General features: G+C 54.1%; 2 protein-coding genes across 2 annotated transcripts in view; both read right to left on the reverse strand.

Annotated features, from left to right (window-relative positions):
* Window positions 1-216: 216 nt before the first annotated feature.
* Window positions 217-4990, reverse strand: LOC148164947 (voltage-dependent N-type calcium channel subunit alpha-1B-like). The gene is made up of 4 exons (XM_088019637.1): window positions 4874-4990; window positions 3269-3476; window positions 2789-3033; window positions 217-2201 (listed from the first exon to the last, which is right to left on the reverse strand). The coding sequence occupies exons 1-4, from the start codon at window positions 4973-4975 to the stop codon at window positions 2028-2030; spliced, it is 729 nt and encodes a 242-aa protein (XP_087875763.1). The 5' UTR covers window positions 4976-4990; the 3' UTR covers window positions 217-2027.
* A 1378-nt stretch (window positions 4991-6368) lies between these two features.
* Window positions 6369-26122, reverse strand: part of LOC148164948 (voltage-dependent N-type calcium channel subunit alpha-1B-like) — a 31261-nt gene continuing 11507 nt past the window's right edge. The window contains exons 4-9 of the mRNA XM_088021034.1: window positions 24685-24877; window positions 23591-23718; window positions 14345-14453; window positions 8392-8499; window positions 7780-7892; window positions 6369-6775 (exon numbers count right to left, since the gene is read on the reverse strand). Of these exons, the coding sequence (XP_087877160.1) occupies window positions 14438-14453; window positions 23591-23718; window positions 24685-24877 (337 nt within the window). The 3' untranslated portion in view covers window positions 6369-6775; window positions 7780-7892; window positions 8392-8499; window positions 14345-14437. The remainder of the gene's footprint in view (window positions 6776-7779; window positions 7893-8391; window positions 8500-14344; window positions 14454-23590; window positions 23719-24684; window positions 24878-26122) is intronic.

Consider the following 26122-nt stretch of genomic DNA (forward strand, 5'->3'; position numbering starts at 1 on the left):
ACCCAGATTCTCAGGCTGATCCACACTTGCATCACGAACAGGCCCAAATCAGTTTTAGGGGGTTATTTTCTCCAGAGAGCTGCTCAGCTCTGCACTCCTGCCCACACGCCCGTGGAGGTGGCCCTGCCTTCTGAAGACGCACAGGTTGCTGACTCCCACACCTCTTGCATACATCACCCAGCAGCATGGTGGGGTTTGTTTTGATTTTTTGCTAAGTTTTATTTTAATCCAAGGACTTTGATTCATACCAAATGTCATTGTAGAAACAATAGCAGAATCCAAAGTCTGGGTGATCAATATTACTCAGGCAGCAAACTCGTCAATCACAGGATTGTTTTAAAGCAGGTCTCAGTTGTGTTGCATGGTTGGGACTTCTTTTTGGGTTTTTTTTTTTTTTTAACACTGTTCTTAAATATAAAGTTTTGCAACAAACCTTTGATTTATATCAAATATAATTAAAAATTAACAAATGAGTACATTGTATCAAAAAGTACGAAGATATACATTTCATGCACATACTTGTATATATGTATATATGTATATATTTTACATGCACACATAACTTCTTCAAACTACAGCCACTGCTTGACTGGTCCAGATGCAGACAACTGGTTAATGCATTTCAAATTTGGCAACTCACTATGAGATCTCAGTGGAAACATATGATAGCTGAGAAGAGACGATACAGAAACAAAACCCAAAGTCAGGAAAACAAGACACAGTATCTCTTCCCCCACTCCCTGTAGTTTTCACCAATTCCAGTGTCTAGAAGAATCCAGACAGACTGGTGAGGCCGTGTGGGGCTAGAACAGTGATTCTCCACCCAACATGGCCTGGGAAGCAGCTGTGGTTCTGCACAGAATGGATACATTCACAATAACATGGGCCAGAGATGAAACATCGGTATCAAAATACACATCCTTCTGCTTTGCAACAGGAACAGAGCTATCTCATGCAGAGTCTAAGATACCATTCCAATTATTATTTCCTATTGCAGTAAAATACTCTGTAATCTTAAAGTTTCAGAGTGTTGTGCCTTCCAGTAAGAAGATTCTATAAAATGGTTTGGTCACAATCATGCTGAAACCCTAGAACAGGTGGTGGTCTTACGTGATTTATTTCTATTGAATGTGTGTCTTTTGTTGCATAGCCCTATGGGTTAACGACATCCACTCACTGGGACACACCTCCACACAGAGAAACGCACACACACGTCACAGGCCAAGTTTCTTTAAGGTGAGTCATGGGGCAACAGCCAATGGGAACACTCAAATGATCCAGCGAAGAGATCATCTGACATTTCCAAACACGGAGGATGCACCAAAATCTAATCATCTAAATATTCCTTTTGTTCATGAAACAAAGGGTCTCCCGGCATTTTATGCACAGCCTCCTACCTACGGTGTTTCCCTTTTGACAGTGGCCATGAGGTTGGATTTCCCTTTCGCTTCCTGCTTTCCCGTGTCTTGTGCCACAGTGCTGGGCTTCAGATGGCTCCTACCTGAGCCTCAGTCACCAAGCTTCTCCTTGCCCCATCGCTTCCTCCGAGTTTTGGCCTCATTTCAGTCAGGCCGTCCCAAGTGCCCGCACCTGCACAGACATAGGCCCTCCCTCCTGCCCCGCCGGGTCCATCTCCACTCCCCCACCTCTCCCTCTTCCCGCGACCTCTCCCTCTCTCTGGCCTTATCTGAAAAAAACTTTCACGACAACAGATACCACGCCCTCTTTGGCAGGCATCCCGTCCCTGAGATTCAGATGTAGAGGGCCCCTGCCTCGGTGCCCCTGCGCGTCCCTGGAAGCCCAGCGTGGATGATAAAACTCATCGGCTGGAACGCGCCCGCTGAGCAGGCGCGCGGCGGAGGTGCAGCTAGCACCAGTGGTCTTGGTCGGAGTGGTGGTAGCTATGCCGAACCCGGCCGCCCGAGCTGAGCCCCAGAGTGCAGTGGTAGCCATTGGGCACGCGGCGGAGGGGGTGAGACTGGGAGGTCAGAGAGGACACATAGGAAGTCCGGGAGGAGCGGCCTGAGTTACCTCCTCGAAGGTAAGCGTGTCCTCAGGCTGGGTGCGGGCAGTGTCCTCACTGTCCAGACGCTGCCCCAAGTAAGGGTCAGAGCCGATCCTAGAGCCGGCGGCCAGGGGCTGGCTGAGGGGGTCTCTCTGGAGCAGAGCATTGTGTTCGGAAAGGCCATGGCTAAGCCGCCCTGGGGAAAAGGTTGGGAGGCTGGTCTGTGCCCCAGCAAAGTGGACAGGCAAAGATGGGCCATCTTGTAGGTGACACTGGGACGGGGGGACAGCAAAGTCTGGGGGAGCTGCCTCCGCCCACCACGGCCAGGGGTGCTAGCACCGGATGTTGACAACAAGGGGCTCCCATTCACTGAACCACCACCCAACAAGAAAATAGAACAGAGAAAAAAAAAATCAAAGTCCCAGACCAGAGGCCAATGCAGGTGAGAACCATGGAGGTGGGGGGTGAGGCATGGAGAGAGGCAGGCACCCTGGGAGGGGACCCGTAGGGTGTGTGGTGGAGGGGGGAAAGCCGCTGGTGCCGGTAGGCCTGGGGAGGTGGTTGGGGACCAGTGGGGAACAAAGGGACAGGCACAGCTCAGGGAGAAGGGAGACCAGAGGCCAGTCCAGGGCAGTTGGGAGGGGAGGATCGGGCTGGTGCGGGAGGAATGGAGCAAGGAGGGGGGAGCGCAGACTCGGGCCTGGGAACCAGGACATGAAGGAGGATTCGGAGCATGGTGGGGGGGGCTCGTGAGGAGGGGCAGTGAGGGGGGTCCTGTCTTACCGGTCTCCGGGGTCCTGGCTCCTGCCCAGCTGTTGGTGATGTGGGGTGGCTGCTGAGGGAGGGTTTGGGCTGCGAGGGCTCCCGGCCCCCAAAGCGGTCACAGGAGTAGAAACGCTGCTTCTCCGAGGAAGAGGAAGAGGGCTGCCTCCGCTCTTGGGACCGGCCCCGCTCCTGTCTGCGCTCCGTCCGGCAGCCTGTGGGCCCCTCTCGCGGGGGTGGGCCTGGCCCTGCAGCACTGCCGGGTGCTGGCCAGGAAGAGGGGAAGTCAGCACAGCGAGCCAGGTGGGGAGACAGACCCCCAGCCCAGACCCAGTCCCCAGGGCCAGCAGGGGGACCCAGGGGGAGAGCTGAGGTGCGTGGGTGATCCTGCCTGGTCCCCAGACCTGGGCCTCACAGCCCCCTACTCAGGGCCGTTTGGATGGTGGAGGCACAGAAAGGAATGCCTCAGGCCCTGGCCATAGGAGGGACCCCCGCACGCACCGCCATCTGTGTCTGCGGACAGGCTGGGCCCCTTCTCCAAGGACTTCGGCTTCCTGTCCCTGCAGCGATGGCAGCGGTGGTGGTGATGGGGCGCAGCCTGGCTGGCTGGGGCATGATCCAGGGCAGCGCTGCAGAGATGAGCCACGTGGGGACGCTGGGGCGCCAGTGTGGAGATGGAGTGCTTCATGGGGCTGGCATTGGGGGCCGGCTGCGGGTGGGATGTGGGTTGGCACATAGTCTGAGAGAGGGGCCTGGGGCAGGCTCCAGGGCGGCACTGCAGGCCTGGGGTTCAGGAACCACCAGGCCCCTCCCTCTCCCCAGAAAGCTCTTCCCCACCCAGACCCACCCTTTCTCCCAGAGCACGCTGCACAAGGTGCTGTCCGTCTCTGCCAGCGGGGCCCAGAGAGCTGTTGGCCTCAGTGTCCCTGGGGGACAGGGAGGATGCCAGGAAGAGGGAGGCTGCGCGCCTGGCTGGGAGAACCCTGAGGGGTGGCTGCGTGTGATGGCTCTGCTGGGCCAGGGCCATGGGGCTACTGCCCTGGGCTGAAATCGGGACCTGCGGAAAGGGGCCCTCCAAGGGGAGCTGACCCACAGCCTCCACTCGGCGTCCTCAAGCTGGCCGCCCAGCGGGCCAGGCTCGGGAAGGGGAAGAGGGCAGGAGCCACCACCAATGCGAGGCAGAGACAAGTTTAGAGAATGAAGTCATTTGGAATGTGCAGAACCAGGAACCACAAAAGGAGGCAGGGACAGGGCCAGCCCCAGACAAACACCGAAGGTCCCCAGCTGGAGGACATGCCCCTCTAAAGCCCCTCACCATCCCAGGAAGTGAAAGCAGGGCCCCCTGACACAGCCTCAGGTCTGCAGGCCCCTCTCTGAGTCCTTGTGAATGGGCCCACAGTCCCCTTGCCCTGGAGCTTCCTGCTCGGTACTCAAAGCATCCCCGAAGGAGCAGGGGATGGAGGTGGTGCCGCCTCCAGAATCCAGAGAAAGAACAGGGCAGGTCGGGCGCCTGGGTGGCTCAGTTGGTTAAGCGACTGCCTTCGGCTCAGGTCGTGACCCTGGAGTTCCAGGATCGAGTCCTGCATCGGGCTCCCTGCTCAGCGGGGAGTCCGCTTCTCCCTCTGACCCTCCCCCGTCTCATGTGCTCTCTCTCTCTCAAATAAAATAAATAAAATCTTTAAAAGAAAAAAAGAACAGGGCAGGTCCTCCCCAGAGCATCGATGGGGGAAAGGGAGGACCAAGCTGTGAGGCACCGTGTGCATGGCGGGGGGGCCGGGGGGGGGGCAATGCAGGCTGGCGTGGGAGAGGGGTGTCCTAGAGAGAGGGAGAGTCTGGGTCAGGGACACTGGGCTGGGAGATGGAAGCCCCAGGGCCACTGCAGGAGGCTGAGCACCGGTGGGTGGTGGGGATTCCTGGCAGGCCTCCGAGGACTCTGGCTGCACCTCTTGAGACCATCGTCCTGGGAGCTCCCAACAGGGCTGACAGTGTCCAGGCCGCAGTGCAGGTAGGGAGCCCTCACGCGGGACACAAGCCCTCCCCAAGCCAGGTCTCCTCATCCCCCACGCCCCCACCCTCCCATGACCCTGGCCCTCCCAGGCCACCCACCTGAGTCTCTGCAGCCGGGCGAGGCATGGAGGCCGCGCGTCCCTGGCTCTCCAGTCCGGGTTGGGGCTCCCCGTCAGGACCTCTCAGGGCCATGCTCTGCATCTGGACGTCCACAGCCTGGGCATACAGCAGCCCGCAGTCACACCGGCCCCCACCCCACCCTCACCTTCCCCCCATCCTGGGCTCCCCGCCACACTCCTGCCATCTCCCACCATCCCTGTCTCACCCCAATCCTTATCTCATCCCCCATCCCCAGCCTGGCTCCCCAGCCCTGGGAGCCCTCCCCGGTTTTCCTGGCTGCACCACTGGGATCTCTGTAGAGTGGCCACGCTCCAGGGGTGTCCTTGCCTCATAGGGTACCTCCTGGGTCCTCTGAGTACCCCAGGAAACAGACTCCTTGATGCCACTCTCCTGGGTTTCTCTGTAGAGAAGAGAGGATTGTGCTGTTGGCTCAGAGGTCTGTGGGCCTTGGAAGGCCCACCAAGGACCTGGCTCCAACCTGCCAGGAACCTACACTGGCCCCTTCTACTCTGGATGAGAAGCAGCCCAGACGCGTGAGGCCCTTCAAGTACAGGCTCTCAAGTGGCCACAGAGCAAGGGATGTGGACCCAGTGCCAGGGCTCAGAGCAGATGGGCAGAGAGGGCCCCCGGACATGAGTCCGAGGGAGGTCTGGGCCCACCGCTTGCTGGTCTAGGGACACCCGGCAGGTTCCTCGGCTCTAGACAGGGCCTCCCAGGAGTAGTGGGAGGCCACATGTGCACAGCATGCATGACGCAGAGGGCGGACATCCTGTCTACGCTGGTGCACAGCAAGCCGTGACCACTACGTTAGGGGCAGTGTAGTACTCAGGAAAACCTACCTGATTAACCGTCCAAGACCTACAACCAGGCTGCAGAAAAGAACATCCAAACATGTACAGATGAAGAGGAAATCAGGAGCCCTAAACATGCATGCTGTGCCCAGTCTGGTACCAGGCCCCACACCTTAGCCCTTGCTGGATGAGGCAGAGCACAGGCCCCCCTCTTTGGGCTCAGCCAATGATTTCCTTTAGCCAATAGGGTGTTAGCAGACCTGGGACCCTGCTGGCCCTGAGGGGGTGGCTGAGAGGAGCCTGCCTGCTACCACCCCCCAGCAACACACGGTGCAAGACAGGTACATGACTGTTAGTTCGCAACACTTGGTTTTGGGTGGTTCATTACCAAGAATTATTGTGGCAAGAGTTAGGGGTTAGGTAACAAGGACGTTACCAATTTGTCTACAAAATGCAGTTGCTTCAGAAATCACTACTGGAGTGGAGATCTGAGGAAAAATGTCTTAGAGGAGTTAGGAAGACTAGACACACACAGGCCGTCAACAGAATGGGGTCAAAACAAATCATTTCTCAACGGGCAGTGAGGAAGCAGAGGCAGAGGCCCCTCACTGGAAAGGGAAATGGCACGCACAATGGGAGGTGACAGTGGGAACCACCGACTGTCTAAATCCACTGACCTCAGTGCCATCAGATGCACCGTGTAACGTTTCGGGAATTAGCTTTGGAGTCCACCATGGACCGCTCCAGCAGCCCGCCTGGACTAGCTTTCAGGCAGCATCCGCGGGGAACCATTCGGGGGGAGGTGGGCACGGGGTGGAACAGAGAGGCCAGTCTCCCAAAGTGGTGATGGGACCTGAGGGCTCCATGTCCTGCAGCACAGCCTACAGGGAGCCCCTCTGGGAGGGGGAGAAACCAGGAGTCCTGCCTCCTCCGTGCACCTCGCACCCTGGCCAGGTACTGACACGGCCCCGCCGTTGCTGAGGGACGCAGAGCTCTTCTGCCGAAGGAAAACCCGGGCTCCTCGGAGCACAGCCGGCTGTGTCTGCTCCAGCGTGGCCTTCAGAGGGTGGAACAGGGACACAGGGCCCATCTGTAGAAGGGACGCAGGGAAGACGAAGAGCTCTAAGGGCACAGACAGGTGTGCCAGAAAGCTGGCCTGACCCCACAGCATGGGTTGGTGCTCCTTCTGCCCTGCCCCAGCCCTACACAGGAGGTAGGCGGGGGCTTACTCCCAACCTGGCCTGTGAGTGACATCAGGAAAGTCATTTCACTTCTTGGAGCTTCAGTTTCCCTACCTACAATCTGGGGACCTCATCCAATTACAAATGGTAAAAGGTTTCATCTCATCATCAACTTGGATTGATGGGTAGAGGCTGCATGAGCCCGGACTGAGCAGAATTCTAAGGACATTTCAGGGCTCGGGGGGCGGCGGGGGGGGCACTGATGGGTGTCTGCAACAGACAGGGGAACGGGGGATATGGTGTGGGCATCAGATACTTCCCATCCCACAATGGGTGAATGTCCCTGTAAGCTCCAAACCAGGCAACTTTCTAGACAGAGTCTACGTATGGCCACTGATGGTTTGCCTGAGTGGGAAAGTTGTTATCTTTGAAGGATAACATCGGGAAGATGGGGCCCCAAACCAGCCCAGTCAGAGTCATGAGTGGAAGAAATCATGACCCTGGATCCATCAGTTTGAATCTCTCCGGTCCCTGCCAATGTGCACGGTAATCAGGTTCTCCTCGAACCTCCCCAAACAACCTCCTCAAATATTCTTCAAACTTCTTTCTTCTACCACTTAAAACAGTGGTATCTCCAGGGAACATGTCCTCACCCCTTGTCTACTGCTCCTGAACACTAGGTCTCCAAGTCAGGGGGGCCCCCAGTACCAGCAGGAGACCAGCCGTTGGAAAGCACGTAGGCTGTAGGGGTTTTCTGACTTTGGGGCCGGAGAGTGAGGCTACAGTAAGAACCTCTCATCTTCCTTTTCCCGCCGTGCAATCCCCAGGGAGGACGTGGGTTTCCTCTGCCGTCAAAACAACTGACGGGGCCAGAGTCTGAGGTTTCCTTCTTGGAAATCCTGGAACTCGGTACCTGGGACAGGCCTCCCATGGCCTGGTGAATCTGGGCTCTGGGGGTCTTGCTCTGTTTGTAGAAGTCAAATATCATCAGAGCTGCGTACACCTTTCCTACGGTCATCTCATCGGCTGGAGGGAGAGAAAACAGAGGGTGGGGTGTGGAGGAGGAAGGGGAGGTGGGGGGGCAACAGCCTCCACCACAGGGACTCCTGGACATGCTCAGGGAAGGGCACAGGGCTTGGCCGAAGTTGCATCTGTGGACACTGAGCACGTGTCCTCTGGAGCTGGACTGACTCTCCACAGGGCCCTCCATCTCCTCCCAGTGAAGTGGATGTGGGGTTTAATCTTTAAGCACCTCATCTCTAACTGTAGGAGTCTCCCTGCTGTTCTCTGGATTTTTTTAAGTATACACCCCCACCAGGATCGTGGGTGACTGTGGTCAACAGAATAAAGCCCAGGGAATCCCTTCCCACAGTCCCTACGCACCCACTGGTAAGACCGTTCTCCCTGCAGGTGGAAACTAAGTCTAGACTATTGACGAGGTCACCCTGGCCCAGGCCTCCTGGCTCTGCCTCTGGGTGGGACACAAAAGGGGCGTGAACAAGGAGAATTTCTTGCCCTCACTTACGTTTATGGGGTGGCACCAGTAAATCCAGGGTCTTCTGGTGCAGATTGGCCCACACAGAGGAAATCTCCTTTCTCAACTCTGCAACTCACTGATGCTGCTTGGTGCCGGCTGGGGCAGGACAAGGGTGTGGAGGGGAAGAGAGATGTTAGGAGCTGTCTCACGGGCCCCCTGGGGGAGCCGGCAGGGAGAGGTGTGGTGTGAGGGGAAATGGGGCAAGGACCGTGCCAGGAGAAAGGGCAGAGTGGGGAGAAGCATGGCCACGGCGGCTGTCGGAGCGTCCCTGACGGGCACGTGCAGAGACAGAGGCCTGTGTGCGTGGGCCCTGGGAGTGGAGAAGGGATATGGTGGTGGTCCAGCTGTACATCCAGCCATTCAAAACTATCAAGAGAGCACCCTCCCGTGCCAGGGACTATTCTAGGTGATGGAACAAAAGCAAAGGAGCCGCCTTTGTGGCACCATGTGGCTTGACCCAACAATAAAGTGGCAGTAAGTTCAAAACCTAGTGTGTTGGGTGCAGAAAAAGCTTAAGTAGGGAGGGATGAGAAATATTAGGAGGGCTGAAATTTTGGACAGGGTAGTCAGGAAAGGTCTCATGAGAAGGTGGTGTGTGTGTAAGACCCCGAAGGCAGAAAAGGACCAGGGGGTGCAAAGGCCTTGGTGTGTCACACAACCAGCCAGGAAGGCAAGGCTCACTGAGCGGGGGGTGGGGGTGACGGGCTGCAGGGAGCAGATGTTGAGATAGGAAGCAGCAGAGCGTGATAAGCAGAGGGATAAAATACTCTGATTGATCCTTTTTTAGCGTCAGGTTTACTATGGTATAATGTACATACAATGAAATCCACCCTTTTCAGTTATCCCGTTCTATGAACTTTGGTAAATCCATAAAGCCACACATCCACTCCACAATCGAGTCATGGTATATGGCCCCACTGCCAAAGTCCCTCTGTGCTCCCTTTGTAGCTGACCCCGTGGCCTCCTCTCACCCCGTCCCATCCCTAGTGTGTTTTCTGTCTCGGTCTGTTTTGCCTTCTCCAGAATGCCCCACAAACAACGTCTTCAGGTGTATTGGCTTTTGAGTAGGACTTCTCCACTCAGCGTGGTGCCTTTGAGATTCAGTCCACGTTGTTGAGTGTATAAGTAGCCTGTTTCTTTTGATTGCGGAGTACTACCTTGTGGTATGGATAGACCCCAATTTGTTTATCCATGCACCAGTTGTGAACATTTGAGTTGCTTACATTTTGAGGTGATTATGAAATAAAGCTGTGAACATTTGCATATATGTTTTTGTGCAGATGTATGTTTTCTTTTCTTCCCACTTGGGAGTGGGCTGGCTGGGCCGTACGGTAAGGAACTGCCAAACTAGGATCACAAGAATTCCATATTATGCATTCTCACCAGGACTTAATATTGTCATTTAGAAAAGTACTTTAGTCATATTAATAACCATGTAGTGTTATCTTACTATGGCTTCATTTTGGATTTCTCCCATCCAAGTACAAACCAGGCCCGACCCTGCTTAGCTTCCGAGATCAGACGAGATCGGGCGCGTTCAGGGTGGTATGGCCATAGACTTCATTTTGGATTTCTCTAATGATTAATGATATTAAGTATTTTTATTTGCCTTCCATATATATTTTTTGGTGACAGGTCTATTCGAGTCCTTTGCCCATTTTTAATAGGTTGTTTATTTTCTTATTACTGAATTGTGACACACCTTTATCTATTCTGGAAACTGATCCTATATCAGATACATGGTTCAAAAATATCTTCACCAATGCTTTAGCTTTGTCTTTTCATTTTCTTAAATGTCTTTTTGAAGAGCAAAAGTTTTTAATGTTGATAAAGTTCAATTTTTCAATTTTTCTTTTATGGCTCATGCTTTTGGTCTTCAAAAATCTTTGCCAAACTCAAAATTGCCAAAATCTCTCTCCTGTGTTTCCTTGTAGAGGTTTTATAATTTTACATTTTACATTTATGTCTATGATCAATTTCAAGTTAATTTTTGTAGGAGGTAAAATGTATGTGCTATGGACTGAATTGTGTGCCTCCCCTGTTCACATGTTGAAGCCGGAACCCTCATTGTGACTGTATAAGGCCGAGAAGGAGGCAATTAGGTGAAATGAGGTCAGAAGGGTGGGACCCTGACCCAGAGAGTTAGTGTCCTTATGAGAAGAGACACCAGAAAATTCGTTCACTCTCTGTATGCACTCAGGGAAAGACCATGTGAGCACACAGTGAGAAGGTGACCACCCTATAAACCAGGAGAACAGGCCCAGGAATGAAACTTACCTTCCTGGCACCTTGATTTGGACTTTCAGCCTCCAGATTGTGAGAAATAAATTTCTGTGTTTAAGCCACTCAGTTGTGGTACTTTGTTATTGGCAGCCCAAGCAGACTAAGACACTAAATGTCAAGATCTTTCCCTGTTTTGGATAGTTGTCTAAATTTTTCAAGTACCATTTGTTGAAAAAATCTTTTCTTCATTAATTGCCTTTACAACTTCATCAAAAATCCATTGGCAATGTAAGTACGAGTCTCTATTGTGTTCCACTGACCCATGTCTCTGTCCTGTCACCAACACGATACGCCTCAATTGACGTGCTTTATAGAAAGTCTTTGATTCAGGTAGAGTAAGTTTTCTTTGTTCTCTTTTCAAAATTGCTTGTTATTCAAGTTCTTTTGCTTTTCTAGATACATTTCAGAATTCGTTTGTACATTTCTACCTAAACCCCTGCTGGGATTTTGATTGGGTGAACATTTATTTTATTGATGAATGTGGGAAGAACTGACATCATGACAATATGGAATCTTCCAATGCATGAAGATGATGCAGTGCTTAATTTTTAGATCTTCTTTGCTTCTTTCAATGTTTTGAAATTTGCAACATACAGATCTCACATATATACTTTTTAGAGTTATCCAGCAACAAAGAAGTACTTCATGTTTTTGGTGTGATTTTAATGGAACTTTTTCCCATTTCAATTGTTAATTGCTAATATATAGAAATACATTTGCTTCTTGCACACTGACCTTGTATCCTGTGACCTTGCTCTATACTTGTGGATGGTTTTAGTAACTTTTTTTAATGGCTTAAAACAACAGATATTTATTATCTCAGTTCTGGAGACCAGAAGCTCAAAGTCAAGGTGTCAGCATGACCGTGCATCCTCCAAATGTTCTAGTGAAGAATTCTTCCTTGCCCGTTTCTAGATGTTGGTGTCTCCCAGCCATCCTTAGCATTCCTTGGCCTGTAGATGCCTCCATTTTATTCACTTTTTCTTAGAGTCTTTCAGATTTTCTCCATAGATAATCATGTCAATTGTGAATACAGGCAGTTTTATTTCTTCCTTTCCAATTGGTATGCCTCCTATTTCTTTTTCTTAACTCATTACAATGGCTAGGACCTAACGTATGATGTTGAACAAGAATGGTGACAGTATACATCCTTCCCTTGTTCTTGATCTTAGGGGAAAAGGGGTTAGTCTTTCTTTGTTAAGTGTGTCCTTCGCTGAAGGTTTTTCATAGATATCCTTGATCCAATGGAGGGGGCTTCCTTCAGTTTCTACTCTATGCAGAATTTTTAAAATCATGAATAGATACTGAATTTTTGTGAAATGCTTTTTCTGCATCTATTGAGATGATCATATAGTTTTACTTCTTTGATATATTAAATTATATTGATTGATTTTTTATACTTGAACTCAACTTGCATTCCTGGGATAAACCCTACTTTTGTCATCAAGCAAACAGATATATATACAGCCAGACTCAGTCTGAGAAAACTGGGTGGAATATTTTTGTGTCTACGGTCATGAGGGATACTGATCTGTCACTTTCTTTTCCTATAACGTCTTTGTCTCATCTTGGTGTCGGAGCAACGTCAGCACACTATGGTAAGTTGCGAAGTGTCCTCTTTTTCTCTATTTTCTGGAAGAGTTTATACAGAGCTGGTATTATTTCCCCCTTAAATGTTTGGTGGACCTCACCTATGGAGCTAACTGGGCCGGGGATTTTCTTTGTTGGAAGGCTTTTAACTATAATTTAATTTCTTTAATAACTATAGTGCTACTCAGATTCTCTCTTCCTTTTTTTAACCCACTCAGGTTATCCATTCTTGAATGAGCTTGATAGTTGTTGTCAAGGAATTTTTCCATTTAAGTTGTTGGAAGTTATTGACAGAAAGTTGTTCATAAAATATCCTTGTTATCCATTTAATGGCAGCAGGACCTGTAGTGGTGTTCTCTCTTTCATTCCTTATATTGGTTATTTCTCTTTTTTTCTTGATTGGTCTAGCCAGAGGTTTATTAATTTTATTGCTTTGGTTTTTAACATGATCATTCTAGCTGTTCTGTTGCAGGCAGACAAGAACAGAGGCAGACCAGTCGGAAGCTACTCTAAGAATCGAGTCAAGACCCAAGAGAGAGGGGCTTGGACCAGGAGCTAGCAGTGGCAGAGGACAAAGAAGTGATCATATTCTGGTATATTATGAAGGTGGAGTCAAGAGATATGACAAGAGATCATATATGGATCAAAACTGGGAAAAGGATTAAAAAAAAGAAAGAAAGAAAGAGGAGGTAAGAATGACTCCCAAGGTTTTTGTCTTGAGTGACTAACTGGAAGAACAGAGTTTCCACTGATGGAGACGGGAAAGATCATGGGGAACACGGGGCGATCAAGTTTGGGCAAGTGAACTGTGGAATGCTTCCTGGGCCTCCCAGTGGAGACAGTAAAAATTCACATGAGAATGCAGAATGCAGGTCTGGAGTTCAGGAGGAGGCCTGCACTAAAAACACAAAGTTGGAATTCCCAGTATTTAGAGCCATGAAAATAGGTGGAATGACAAACGTGGCAAAGGGAACAGTCTGAGGGGCACAGTGATATTCAGAGGGTGGGAGACATGAGAAAACAGAACAGGAAACATCAAAGGGATTCGAGAAGAACGACACGACCACGGAGGAAAGGCTGAGCCGCGGGCGGACGCGACCAGGGAGGAAAGGCTGAGCTGTGGATTAGGTAAAATGAGCACCGAGCACACGGAGGTCGCCGAACAGCTCAGCAAGAGCGGCTCCAGCAGCATTGCAGTGGAAACCCACCTGCAGACCGAACAAGAGAGACCAGACAGACAATACAGACCAGTCTCTCGAGGAGTTGGTCGCGAGGAGGGGAAGAATAAACATAGGGAAGCCAATGGAGGGAGAAGAAAACCTTTTAAAGATAGGAGAGATCATAGCTTGTTTATAAGTTGATACAAAGAATCCAATAGGGAGGAAAAAACTGACAGGCAAGAAGCAGGGTGCAGAATTTCTGGCATGACATCTTTGGGTAGATGATGAGAACGGGACCTAGAGTGCAAGGGGGGCAGGGTACGGGACTGGCCTTGACTCATCCGCTACAAACGAAATGGCTGAGCTCAAGGGCTCGAGTGCAGCCAGGAGGGTGGTGTGGGGGCAGAGACAGTGCAGATCCCCTCTGGTGGCTCTAATTTTTCTAATTTTCACAGGAGGGTGAAGGTGGAAAAGATACACTAGAGGTTTATTCTCGCCTAGATTTGGCACAGGCTATGCAGTCCCATCAGTTAGCTCAGGAGAGGACCTGACAGGGCCCGGGGTCACTACGGGGAGTGGACAGAAGGCACACAGACGCTGCACCCTGGAAGGGTGCTACCTCATGTGAACCTATGTTCTCCCGTCCCATGCTCTGGGTAACCTGGACAGGTCATTTAACCTGCACCTCAGCTCCCGCACATGAAAATGGGATCATTACAAGGCTCAAAGGCAGGGCGGTTATCAGGGGATAAGGTCAGTGCCCAACAGAGGCGCCATGAGCAGCTGTCCTTGGTCATCTCCAGACAAGCCTCCTCACCCCCCTTCCCTGCACACCCACCTGGGGGTGGCTCTGGAGGGAGACCACCCAGTCCTGGCTTGGTGCCCTCCCCAGATGCTGCCTTGCTCACCTGGAGCCAGCTCGATCTCCAGTGCAGTCCGAATGAGGGCCATCAGCGTGAACGTGAAGTGGACGGTCATGTCCTCATTGGAGATGGGCATGTTCATGCGAACCAGGAGCTAGAGACAAGGGGAGCAGGTCAGGGCCAGGCCTACCAGGGTCCCTCCACCACAGGACTACAAGGGGCTGGAGGCCCCTAGAGGCTGGGCTTTGCCTCCTGGGGGTGGCTTCTGCAGGCGCCCAGGCAAAGTTGGGTGGCTGGGAATTTTGCCAGCATTCACACTCACCCTTGGACCCCACCCCCATTGGAGCAGTCCCTCCTTCTCCTAGCTGCGGAAAAATAAAGTCCAGGTAAAGACTGTAGCATAGCACCAAGCCAGAAGCCTGGATCCCTCTGAAAGAAAAGGCACATGCTTAGCCAGAAGGACCCCTGCCCAAGGCTGGAATAAGGGGCGTGGGGCCTGGGCTGAAGAGGGAGGGATCTGGGCTGCAGAACAGAGGCGAGGCACCCTGGGATGGCCCACAGACAGGAGGGAAGACCCCTGTCCTTACAGCTCTGCCCAACGTCATCTCCTCCACCGGCAGCCTGGAGCACTGGACAAGGGAGCACAGCTCTGAGCTCCCACTCTCAGTGGGAGCATCCCTTCACCCCAGGAAGGCTTCTGCCTCTCACCACCCAGCCAGGGGGCCTGGAAGAGGCAGCCAGCACCTTCCAGTCAGAAGGACCCAGAACAGATGGTACTGCACAGGGCCAGCGTGGAGGCTGGTAGGGAGAGGCTCAGGGCCATTGCACAGGAGCAAAAGTACTTTGGACCAGACTGGGGGCAGTGCCCTGCTGCTTTGCTCCCTGTTTCCCCATCAGGTGAGCAGCCCCTTTCCTCTCCTCATTTTTCAAGGACAGAACAGCAGGAGACAGATGTGTGTCTGTACCACAGACCTCCGGGTATAGCCAGCAGCTGCCCAGAGCCTGAGGCTCTGAGAACTTAGGTGGTGTCCAGGAAGAAAAGTACCCTTGGTGTGTCTGGCACGGTCTCAGCCTGGGAGGTCACCTAGCTGACCAGGTAGAGCCCTAGGGGCACCGTGACCCACCTGTCTTCTCCCACCACTCTCTTGTCATCTACCATAAGACAGAGCTAGAGAAGGGGGCACAGGGCCCCTCCCCGGGTTGTGCCTGTCCTCTGCCAAGCCCACATCCCATGACAGAGCAGCCTCTCTTCCCCTCTAGGGAGGGCCCCCAGCCCTGCCCCCGGTGTCTGGGCCCTAAATCCAATCCTCGGCCTAATAGAGACTGGGTGGCTAAAGACACGAGCCCAGACTCTGCCCCCCTGAATGCTGGTGATGCCCCACCTGGCACATCCAATCGTGGTCCCAGGACCTCACACATCACCTTTGTGATGCACACCAGGAAAATCGGCTTTCCAGAGCACAGGGTCCCTGTAGACCAGCACCGATGGCAGGAGGAGAGGCAGAGGGATTCCTCTCTAGGGAAGTCAGGGAGTCGGGTCCCAGCCTGAAGGGGGAGCAAGCAGGTGATTTCCAAAAGAAGAGAGCTCTGTCCAGGGCACCTTCACCAGAGGCTCTCCTCTGCCTGTCCAGGCCCTAGAAGGGCAGGGATCTCAGGAAGCAGCAGAAGGACAAGGCCAGGGTAAACAGACAGGCATCTCTGCCCTGGGCCTAGGACCTCCTGGTCATAGCACCCTGAGCATCTCCTGGACCCTCCCCAGCTCCCCAAGCCCATCCATTCCTACCCACCCTGAGGCCTCCCCCGGTCTATTCATGACCAGAACCTTGGAACTGGCCAGCACAGCTGGGGAGGGGCCCTAAAGGCTAGCCCATCAGAGCCCTGCATGCCCAGCCTGGCCCCAGGTATCAGTGTGGACAGAACTCTCCTCCTTGGGAACAAAGCTACAGTCTTGCATGCAGGCCTCAGGCAGGCGCAACATGCATGCCAGGCAGGGGAGGGCTGAGGAGGACAGCAGAGGCATCTGCCGATGGCCTGAAGGAGCCACTTAGCTTCCAAAGGCTGTGCTGAGCCAGGTGACAGAGGGAGGCCCAGATTGAGAGCACAGAGACAGACAGCACGGACAGAACCAGAGAGAGGAAAGCTCTGCTGGGAAGCTCGCTCAGAGAGAGGGCGGTGGCGGAGAGGCTCCAGACACATGCTGGTGGAGCCGCACAACTCGGGCTGGCTCTGTTTTCTGGGAGCAATGGGAGCTGCAGCAGGGCTCTCGGTGTGGCGCGACGGGTGGGGGGTGGGGCTGGAGGGATGGGAGGTGCCTACACACCAAAGGGCACATGGGGCAGGTGGGAGCAGGCGTGGGGCTGGGCCATGTGACCTGCCCACCCCCCAAGGAGGGAGGCCTGGAGATGTCCTTCAGTTTACCACCTCCTTGCCGCTCAGCCTCCTGGGCTCCTCAGCGATGGAGGGAGGGGGCGTGGGACTACCTGTCCTTACCCTGCAGCAGTCTCTGAAGCCCCAGGAATGACAGCAGAACGCCTCTCCCTGGCATCCTTTCCTTCTTAATGCCACAGCGCCTCCTTCCCGCTGTGGAACTTACAAAGCCCTGGGGATGCTGCCTCCCCAGGCTGACAGGAGCCCAGACCTGGGGAAGTTCTGCATGTGTGGAGCTGAGTGGGGGTTCCTCAGAAGTGCCAGAGGCCCTGCAGGCCCCTATTACCCCAGGCTCAGACCCAAAGGGCTGGATACCTCCACCCTCATCAGGTGCTTATGGGACAGAGAAGCTGAGTGCGGTCCTGAGCCCGGAACAAAAACAGCTTCTGTCTGAAAGGTGGTCTGTCCCCTCATTTCTGGGAAAGAGAAGGAAAGGAAAAAAGGCAGGTGGAGGGCTCCGGCTCCGTCTTCCTGAGCCTCTCAGGGGCTCTCAAGGGGGCACACCTGCGGGCACAAGGGGCAGGTGCAGACACCATCATGGTATCTGTGTCCCTCTGTCTGGGAAGGTAGAGGACATGGCTGGAGCAGAGAAAAGGAAGAAACAGTGAGACAGCAGAGCGGCAGACAGACAGACGGACAAGCCCCGAGAGGAGATGGGAGACCAGCCCCAGCACAGCCAGCCTCGGGGTGCAGGGTCGGGGTCTACCTTGTATGCAACTCGAGCATGGCATTTCTCCCCCAGCCCCAGGGGTGGGGACATGTGTTTCAGCATCTCAAACATGTCATTGTAACTGATGCGCCCACTGGACACCCGGCCCAGGGAGGCAGAGGCAGGGTGGGGTCCACAGGAAGGGGTGCGGTGGGAGGGGGCGGGGGGAGGAAGCAGACAAGAAAACAGATCCAGTTAACCAGCGTCCGATTACACGCCAAAAGTCAAAATACGTAAAATGAGGGACTTCTCTGCTTGACCCGACCCCTCCTTGCCCCTCCCAGCCTCACCTCCACACTCCAGCCCCACGCAGGGCAGCGGGCAGGGGTGACATCTGAGCTAATGAACATGGAGGAATGAGGAAGGGCTGCATCGGGGCGGCTTTGGGTTGTCAACTTCTGATTTCACACTTTTAGAAACCACAGATAATGCCAAATCAGAAGAGCTGCTTCACCATGCCGGGAGAGCCGGCAGACAGAATTACGTGACTGATGAGGCCGGCCCGAGAACCACGGCAGAAACATAACTTTCCGTCACGCTCAATTTGCTTCCAAGTTAGCCTAGAGGCTAAAGGAGTGGAGAAAACTCTACAACAAGCCAGAAAACTAGAGCTGGGGGAGCCCCGAGGCTCTAGAGACAAACTTGACCGGTGAGTCCTGCTCCAAGCCCAGAGACACCCTAGGCCGCCCAGGGCGGGGCTGCTGCGGGGAGTCAGGGCTAGGCAGGAAATGGGAGATGGGGGGGGGTGGAGGGGGCAGGGGCGTGGTGGGCAGCTGGGGTGGGGTGTGGCTTGGAGCCACTTGCACCCTCCTGTCCACACCAGGGGCAGGGCTGGCCCCAACACACGGGACAAGGCTGCGGATCCAGGGAGGTGTCTGGGGGCCGATGACTGTCTTCCAAGGTAGACAGGCCACCAGGCCTGCAGCCTCACCTCCACCCCTGGGGACACCTGCCTATGGGACCTGCTTGGGGTCCCAGAGACGAGGTCGGGTTCAGGCCACCCAGGAGAGAAAGGCGACAGCTTTTTCCTGGCAGGCACAGCTGCCCCAGGGCCTGGCCCTCCTCTCAGGGTTCCCAGCCTTGGCTGAGTGGATCGATCCAGAGGTGAAGCAGGAGGGCCCGTCTTTGGGCCTCCACTGCCTCTGTCCTCGCCTCCCTCGGGGACCAGAAGCCCCTCGGTTGTCAGGCTCTTCAGACTGGGAGGGGCCGCTCCTCCTGGCCTGCTTGTGCCCATGCGCTCCTCCTCTGGGGCCCTTGGCCTCCAGCCTGTCTGACCATTAGCCCACCCTGCAGAGCCTGGAGGCAAAGCCGGGAAAGACAGCTGCTTCCTCGGGCACAGGCAGGGCCTGGCCCCCAGCTCCCACCCAGCAGCCGACCCCTGCCCTCCAGGCCCAGCCAGCAAGCTTCGTGTGCACCGCCTCAGAAGGCTGCCTCTCCCCAGCCAGCGGGAGGGGTCGGGAGATCAGATGGGGCACCAGAGCGTCCAGGAGGTTGGAGTGCGGGGCGGGGCAGGGCAGGAGGAAAGAGAGGTGAGGTGTCCTCATTCCCAAACCAGGCAGGGAGTGTGCGCTGTGTTTGCATTTTGGGCAGGGAAGGGTATGTCCCATGGAGGCTCTGAGTTGCAAACCTTGTAGGCCAACCTACGAGGGCAGTTCTTCCCTAAGCCGACGGATGGCGCAATACAACGCAACAAACTGTACGTATCCTTACAATGAACCGGGCAAGTGGAAAGGAAATGTCACAGGTTATGGCAACCAGGGCACGATGAGCCCGTCCCGCCCACCCACCCAGCCTGCGACAGGAAGAGGAGCCGGGCGGCTGGACAGGCAGCTCCCTGCAGGGAATCCTGGGGCTCAGAAAGCCCCGGGAGGCAGGGCAATCCCAAGACCATTTCCAGAGCCTGACGCGGGCAGGAGGCACACCATACAGAACCAGTGCTGGCCCCTGTCGCAAGCCCCCACTGTGCACGCACTGCAACCACTGGTCCGCCTCCCCCCGGGTCTTGTTCACCCACCCTCTCTGGCAGCCCCTGCTCTCGCTCCCTGAGTTCTGGAGACCCCACGCCTGGCTCTCCTGACCGTCTCTACCTCCTGCATCTCCTGGAGTCTGCTGGCCCGGCTAAGGACCCCCTAGTCCCAGGGTGGGCACCCTGGCCAACACCGACGTTTCTCTTTCCTCTCCAGTCAGCTCCAAGTCATTTCTGCAAAAGAGGGAAGAAAGAGGAAGCCCCACTTTGGCCTCACCCAAGGTGCTTGCTACCTCACTGCACCTAAAGGATCATGACGAAGGGTCTGGAAGCATGGTGAAGGCCCCAGCCCCAATAATCACCCAACCCAATTCACAGCCTGTTCTCTGGCTCATCTTCTCTCTTCCACCATCGAATCCCTCACATGGCACCAGATGGAAAGTGGGGGCACCATACTGTCACTGCAATGCAAAAAACTGTCCTCGCTGTCTGTAAAGCAAAGTCAAAGCTCCTTGTTTATCCCAAATTTCAAGACCTTCTCAACCTGTCCCAGCCGCCCTTCCAGCCCCTTTGCAATGCATTCTCTTCTGCATCAGACACAATCACAGCCCCTTCCCTTCAGCCCCGGCCCCAACCTCTTCTCTAGAGCTCAATCCATCCTGCCCTCTTCGGTTTGGCTCAAATGCCACCTCCTCTGACTCACCGGCCAGATGGGGTTTCTCCCTCCTCGAACACCCCGGGCTCACACTATGGCTCCTCTGTTCTCCCACAGTCCCGTTGGACTCAGCATCCCGAGAGCACGTGCTTGCTTCACCTACACACCCCTGGTCCCCAGCACACGGCGGATGCTCAGGAATGTTGACTGGGCAGGTGGATGAACACAAAGATGAGTAGACAGATCGCTTACAGGTGTGATTGTGATTCTCCTCTCGACTCTCTACCCTTCACCAAGTGAGGCAACGGGGAAGATGGGAGAAGGCGGCACCAGAAAGCAACAACCCCACGCCTTCTTCATCTCCCCACAGCAGGCATGTGTGCACGCACATGTGCACATACATACCCATGCACACCGGCGCACACACAAGCATGCATGCCCGCGTACACCCATGCACACGTGCATTCACACACACGTGCACACATGCACTGCACTCACACATCTGCAATCACGTGTGCACGCACATACGCATACACACAAACCATGTGCGTGTGCGCACATGTACACATGTATGTCTGCTGCACATTCACACACACGTACACACAAGCACACAGTGCACACATGCACTGCACTCACATTTGCACAATCAACATGTGCATGTTCGTATGCGTACAAACCATGTGCATTTTCACCCATGCACACACACGTGCACGCATGCACTGCACTCACACATTTGCACGCAATCACGTGTGCACGCTCATACGCATACACACAAACCATGTGCGTAAGTGCACACGCACACATGTCTGCTACACATTCACACACATGCACTGCACTCACATTTGCACAATCAACGTGTGCACGCTCGTACGTGTACACCCAAACCATGTGCGTGTGCGCACATGCACACATGTATGCCTGCAGCACACACACATGTACGCATGCCACATGTGCACGCAAACACACCCATGCATTATGCAACACGCACACGTGTTTACTCTTGTGCACACACCCACAGAGCCATAGACACATATGAAAGCTTGGGAAATTTCACAAAGTTTTGTTGTTCTTTAAGTCTCTCCAAGAACGAGGAGACAGCAGAGTGGCCACCTGGGATATAAAGCGGACCACATCCCTACATCTGCCACGGAGGCTAGGAAGGGCTCAAAGCACCCTCGGTCCTGTGCCCAAGACTCAGTCTCCTCAGCTGCCTCTGCTGGGCCTTCCCCTATCCCCTGTCATCTGGAGGCAGGCTATGTTTTCAGCCCAAGCCACATGTGGGAGCAGCAAGTCTGAGTGTTAGTTGCGGGTCACATTTTTGCTACTTTTGGACCATGGTCTTGTGTGCTATTTCACAGATGCCACCTCTGGGGTGACGCTTATATTTGCTGTCTACTCTTCCACAGCACTTTCTTTACCCCACTCCCAATGGCCCCTGCCTTCCACAGGCCCCATTTTCAGGACTCTGGATTTGGGAAAGAGTCTGAGCCCCCTGTGCACCATCACAAAACCACAGTCTGGCCCAAGTCCATTCCCTGTATGTCCAAATTCTGCTCCACCTGTGGCTGGACTAGGGGAAGCCCTGGGTCTACAGTTCATAAAGATTGAGGGGAAGTCCTCCCCTCTCACAGGCCTGCACTGACTTGCCTTTGTCGTGCACCTATGAACATACTGCCCATACAGCATCTCTGCTTCCCTGCAACACATCCTTTAGAAACAACGTGCCCGGTCCTCCCTTTGGCAGCACATATACTGGAAACAATGTGCCCAGAAACAGCAGCATCTCTTGAGACCACAGTGCAGATGACCCTCCTAGAATGAGCCTCAAGCCTGCCTCACTTGGAGTCTCTCCTGCTCTCTGACCTGACTGGGCCCTCCTGACCAGAGAACCCACACCTACCCCTGAGCCAGAATGACACTGGGCACTGCAGGGCCGATGTGCTGACGCATCAGGAAAATGACAGGACTCTCCGAGGCCACAAAAACAGTCACCTACACCATGAAACATAAATAAAAGCCATGCTTGTTCTGCACTGTGTGAAAATTATTCAATTTTCACTACAATGGAAAACACCCAGAGACACTACAGGAATGGAAATGCCCTAGGGTTGCTGGTGCTACCAGTGGTTTCAGGACTTGCCCAGCCTGGGAAGGGTCTCATACATCCTCTTCTGGATCCTCACATGATGGGGTAGGGGCTCCGGGAAGGCTGGATGAGAGGAGGGTGGGGGAGCCCAGCCAAGCTCCCAGGGGCTTGAGGGTCAGAGAACTCTGGAGCAATCCCCTTGCTGAGCTCCAATTTAGGGAAAAACTGTGGGCAGTAGGGTCCTCACCACGACGACACTGACCATCTCCTCCAGACCTCTACCACGCAAGCGGTGACCAAACACAGAGCTGTGCGAGGGGGACACGGGCAGGCTGGGAGCCTCGGAGAGAGGATGTGGGAAGTGGCTACACCCCATCTTCACAGTCTTCCCATTCCCTTCGAGTGTGGGAAGGGACGGATGCCCATCCATTTACTGATGCACTTGGTTCATTCACATTCATGTCTGCTGAGTGCTCACCATGAGCGAGGCGATGAGCAGGCCTGTGCCTTCCCCAGCAGCCAGGTCTCTTGGCCCCTCCATGTCCTGTGTTGGCCTTGCAGAGAGCATGCCCTGAATAACTACTCAAGTATCCGCCTGAGAGAGTGAATGAATAAATAAGCAAGTGAAGAAGTGAGTGATGAAAGAACAGACAAATGGGCAGATGGAGAGCCCATGCTGCTTTGCTAGCCCCGAGGATAAGAGTATGTGTCCTGGGTGTGCAGGACTCTCTCATGGATCATGGAACACCCTTCTAACCCAAGCCAATCCCCTCATGACATACTTGCTCTGTCTGGAAACGAACTACCCCTCACTTAATGCAACACAGTAACCCTTTCCCACCATGACCAAAGGGTCTTCAACATACTAGACCCTTCCTGGTAGCTCCTTTAATTTCAGTGGAAGTTCACCAACCGCCCGCTATTTGCAGCCTGGGCTGGGGACACAGAGGTGCATGTTGGCTCCTGTTCCCAAGAGATGGCAGAGAGGGAGAGGCCTGAGCCCATCGGCGGGAAGAATGTCATTTCTGCCAAGAAGGCCTCCAAGCTTCATGAGGATGGTGAGGCCCCAAGGGAAGGCCCTCCTGCTGTGTCCACACCCTCTCCCTTGAGCCCTCCACGCCCCTCATGTGACAGACCTGTGAGGAGACAGTACACTCCCATTTGGCAAGAGACCTGATCCTCACAGACCCCTTGGAACCTCCTAAGCCTGGACTAAGGGTCTCACAGAGCATTTCTCAGCCCAGGGAGCTGTGTAAGAGCACTGTGGGCATGAGAAGGAGCGTGCCACCTAGAAGGGGACCTGGCACCACCCTCTGCAGACCCCGCCAAAACCTGAGGGGGTTTGACAAAACCTGTGCCACATGACACAGGTCTGAAGCCACCCAGCCCTGTCCCGAGATCCGTGGCACGGACCACCCTGAGGACCACGGAGCACAGGGGCCACTCACCACGCGGCCGGGTCGTACTCAGCCCAGACCCGGATGAACTCGTCCAGGTGGTGAGGCCCTAGGATGGAAGAGTCCCATGTAAGGTACTCAAAATTGTCCATGATCACGGCCACAAAGGGGTTCAACATCTGCAGGACAGGAAGGAGAAGGGGTGACGTAGAGAGACCTCAGCCTGCCCTCTACCCTAGCTCTTACCCTCCAGCCAAAGTCTGTGCGAAACCATCGTGGCAGCGGAGGCCACTCTGACTCAGCCAGAGCCCATCCAGCCCTGCTCCCCCCAGCCTCTGGGCCTCCCCTGCACCACCACCACCACCAGCCCCCGCAGCAGCCAGCCTCCTACCCCGGGGTTCTGGGTCCCACAAACTAACCCAGGCCCCTCCCACTCCCTGCTTCTGCTGCCCTACCCTAATTCATGTTGGCACCCCTCCCGCCCCACCTCCCATCACCACCCTCTTCCCCACCTAGCCAGCCTTCAAGGAAAACAGTGACTTTGGAGTTAGTAGTTTGGACTCCAGAGGCCAAAAGCTCACCTTCTTTTTTGTTTAATTGAGTTGAAATTCACATAACATACATTTAATCATTTTGAAGAGTACAACTCGGTGGCTTTAGTGTATTCACAATATTATGCAACCACCTCTCTAGTTTCAAAAATTCTTTATTTTTTATTTTTTATTTATTTTTATTTTTTTTTAAAGATTTTATTTTATTTGACAGAGAGATAGAGAGCACAAGTAAGCAGAGAGGCAGGCAGAGAGGGAGAAGCAGGCTCTCCGCCGAGCAGGGAGCCTGACACGGGGCTTGATCCCAGGACCCCAGGATCATGACCTGAGCCGAAGGCAGCCGCTTAACTGATTGAGCCACCCAGGCGCCCCAAAAATTCTTTTTTTTTTTAAAGATTTTATTTATTTATTTGACAGAGAGAGACACAGCGAGAGAGGGAACACAAGCAGGGGGAGTGGGAGAGGGAGTTGCAGGCTTCCCACGGAGCAGGGAGCCCGATGTGCGACTCGATCCCAGGACCCTGGGATCGTGACCTGAGCCGAAGGCAGACGCTTGACGACTGAGCCACTCAGGCAGTAGAGGGAGCCACCCACCTCGTTCTTCTCCAGGCTGCATTCAGACATCACCTGCTCCTCGAAGGTGATGATGATCAAGGCCACAAAGATGTTGACGAAGAAGAAGCGGAAGACCATGAAGTAGACCACATAGAAGATGGACAGCTCCATGCGGTACCCAGGGCCTGGGCCCTGCTCCTCATAGGTGGCGGCCACAGAGTGTTTCAGGACCCTGCACCAAGGGCAAACACCAAGTGTCAGGGGGACCCCTGAGGAAAGGGCCATGGGAAAGTCAAGACCTGTATCACAGGTGAGGCTTGCATATCTGAGCCCAGAGATGGCAAGAGGAAGGGGATGCTCAACACTGCGGGCCGCAGGCCGCTCCCCAGGACCTCAATCTCCTGAAGTAGACTACCTTCCCTATAGGGCTTGTTCTCAGGGCTGTTGGAGGGCCATCAACGGGAGGTCTCCAGGGACCGGAGGTCCTAACCCCAGGACAGGTGGAGGCCCAGGAGTTCTGCCCTTCCCTGCTTCCTCCTGGCTCACACCTGCTCATGCCCAGCTCACCAGTTCATACCCAGCTTCACATGCCTTTAGAAAGCCCTGGGCTCCTGGCACAGCATTGAGCCTACCTTCTGAGCGGTGGTCCTCCCAGCCCCAAAGGAAGTCCCCAGTCATCCAGTGTGGCACTGAATACATACATCCCTCTGTCTACCCTTAACTGAGGCCAGAAGGGTAGCACAGGGAGACACCAAATAGACCCATCCTCCCGCTGGCCTTCAGCCACTCAAAAGCGATTTTCAGGAGATCACTATGCTGTGTACTTTGTCTTAATCTCATCCTCTTTCCAGGTTGCCCGCCAGAAGGCAGAGCCATGTCTTACCTGGTGAGTGCAAGAGACTATGGTGTATTTGCTGGAAGACGAGAACACAAACAGAGGCAGAGTTTGGGACTCCCTGCCCAAGCTGCCCCTCTGCTATAGCATGATCTGCTACAATGAGCCAGTGAGCACTCACATGGGCCACCCTTCTCCTGTGGACACTGTGAACAGTGTCAGCAGAACCCAGAGCACCCGTACCCGAACCCTAACCCATACCTTAACCCGTACCCTAACCCATACCCTAACCCATACCCTTACCCCTAACCCCTAAACCCAAACCCTACACCCTAACCCTAGGCCCTAACCCTAACCTTAACCCTAGGCCCTACACCCTAACCCCTATGCCCTAACCGCTACGCTCTAACCCGTAGGCCCTAACCCCTACACCCTAATCCCTACACTCTAACCCCTAGGCCCTAACCCCAACCCTAGGTTGGCTCCTGAGTGCTTTGTTCCCTCGGGCTCGCTCCAGAGCAATACCAGAGGACTCACCTTCCACCCAGAAAGAAAGCCCACTGTTTGGAACTCCAGAAAGGATTCACAGCAGGAGAACGCGGCATGCCCATCCCAGCGAACTCACACTTTCAGCGGTTCCCT

The sequence above is a fragment of the Eumetopias jubatus genome, unplaced genomic scaffold (assembly GCF_037043125.1).
Source record: "Eumetopias jubatus isolate StellerSeaLion01/CBP00866 unplaced genomic scaffold, mEumJub1_p1.0 scaffold_1, whole genome shotgun sequence".
NCBI classification, from domain to species: Eukaryota; Metazoa; Chordata; class Mammalia; order Carnivora; family Otariidae; genus Eumetopias; species Eumetopias jubatus.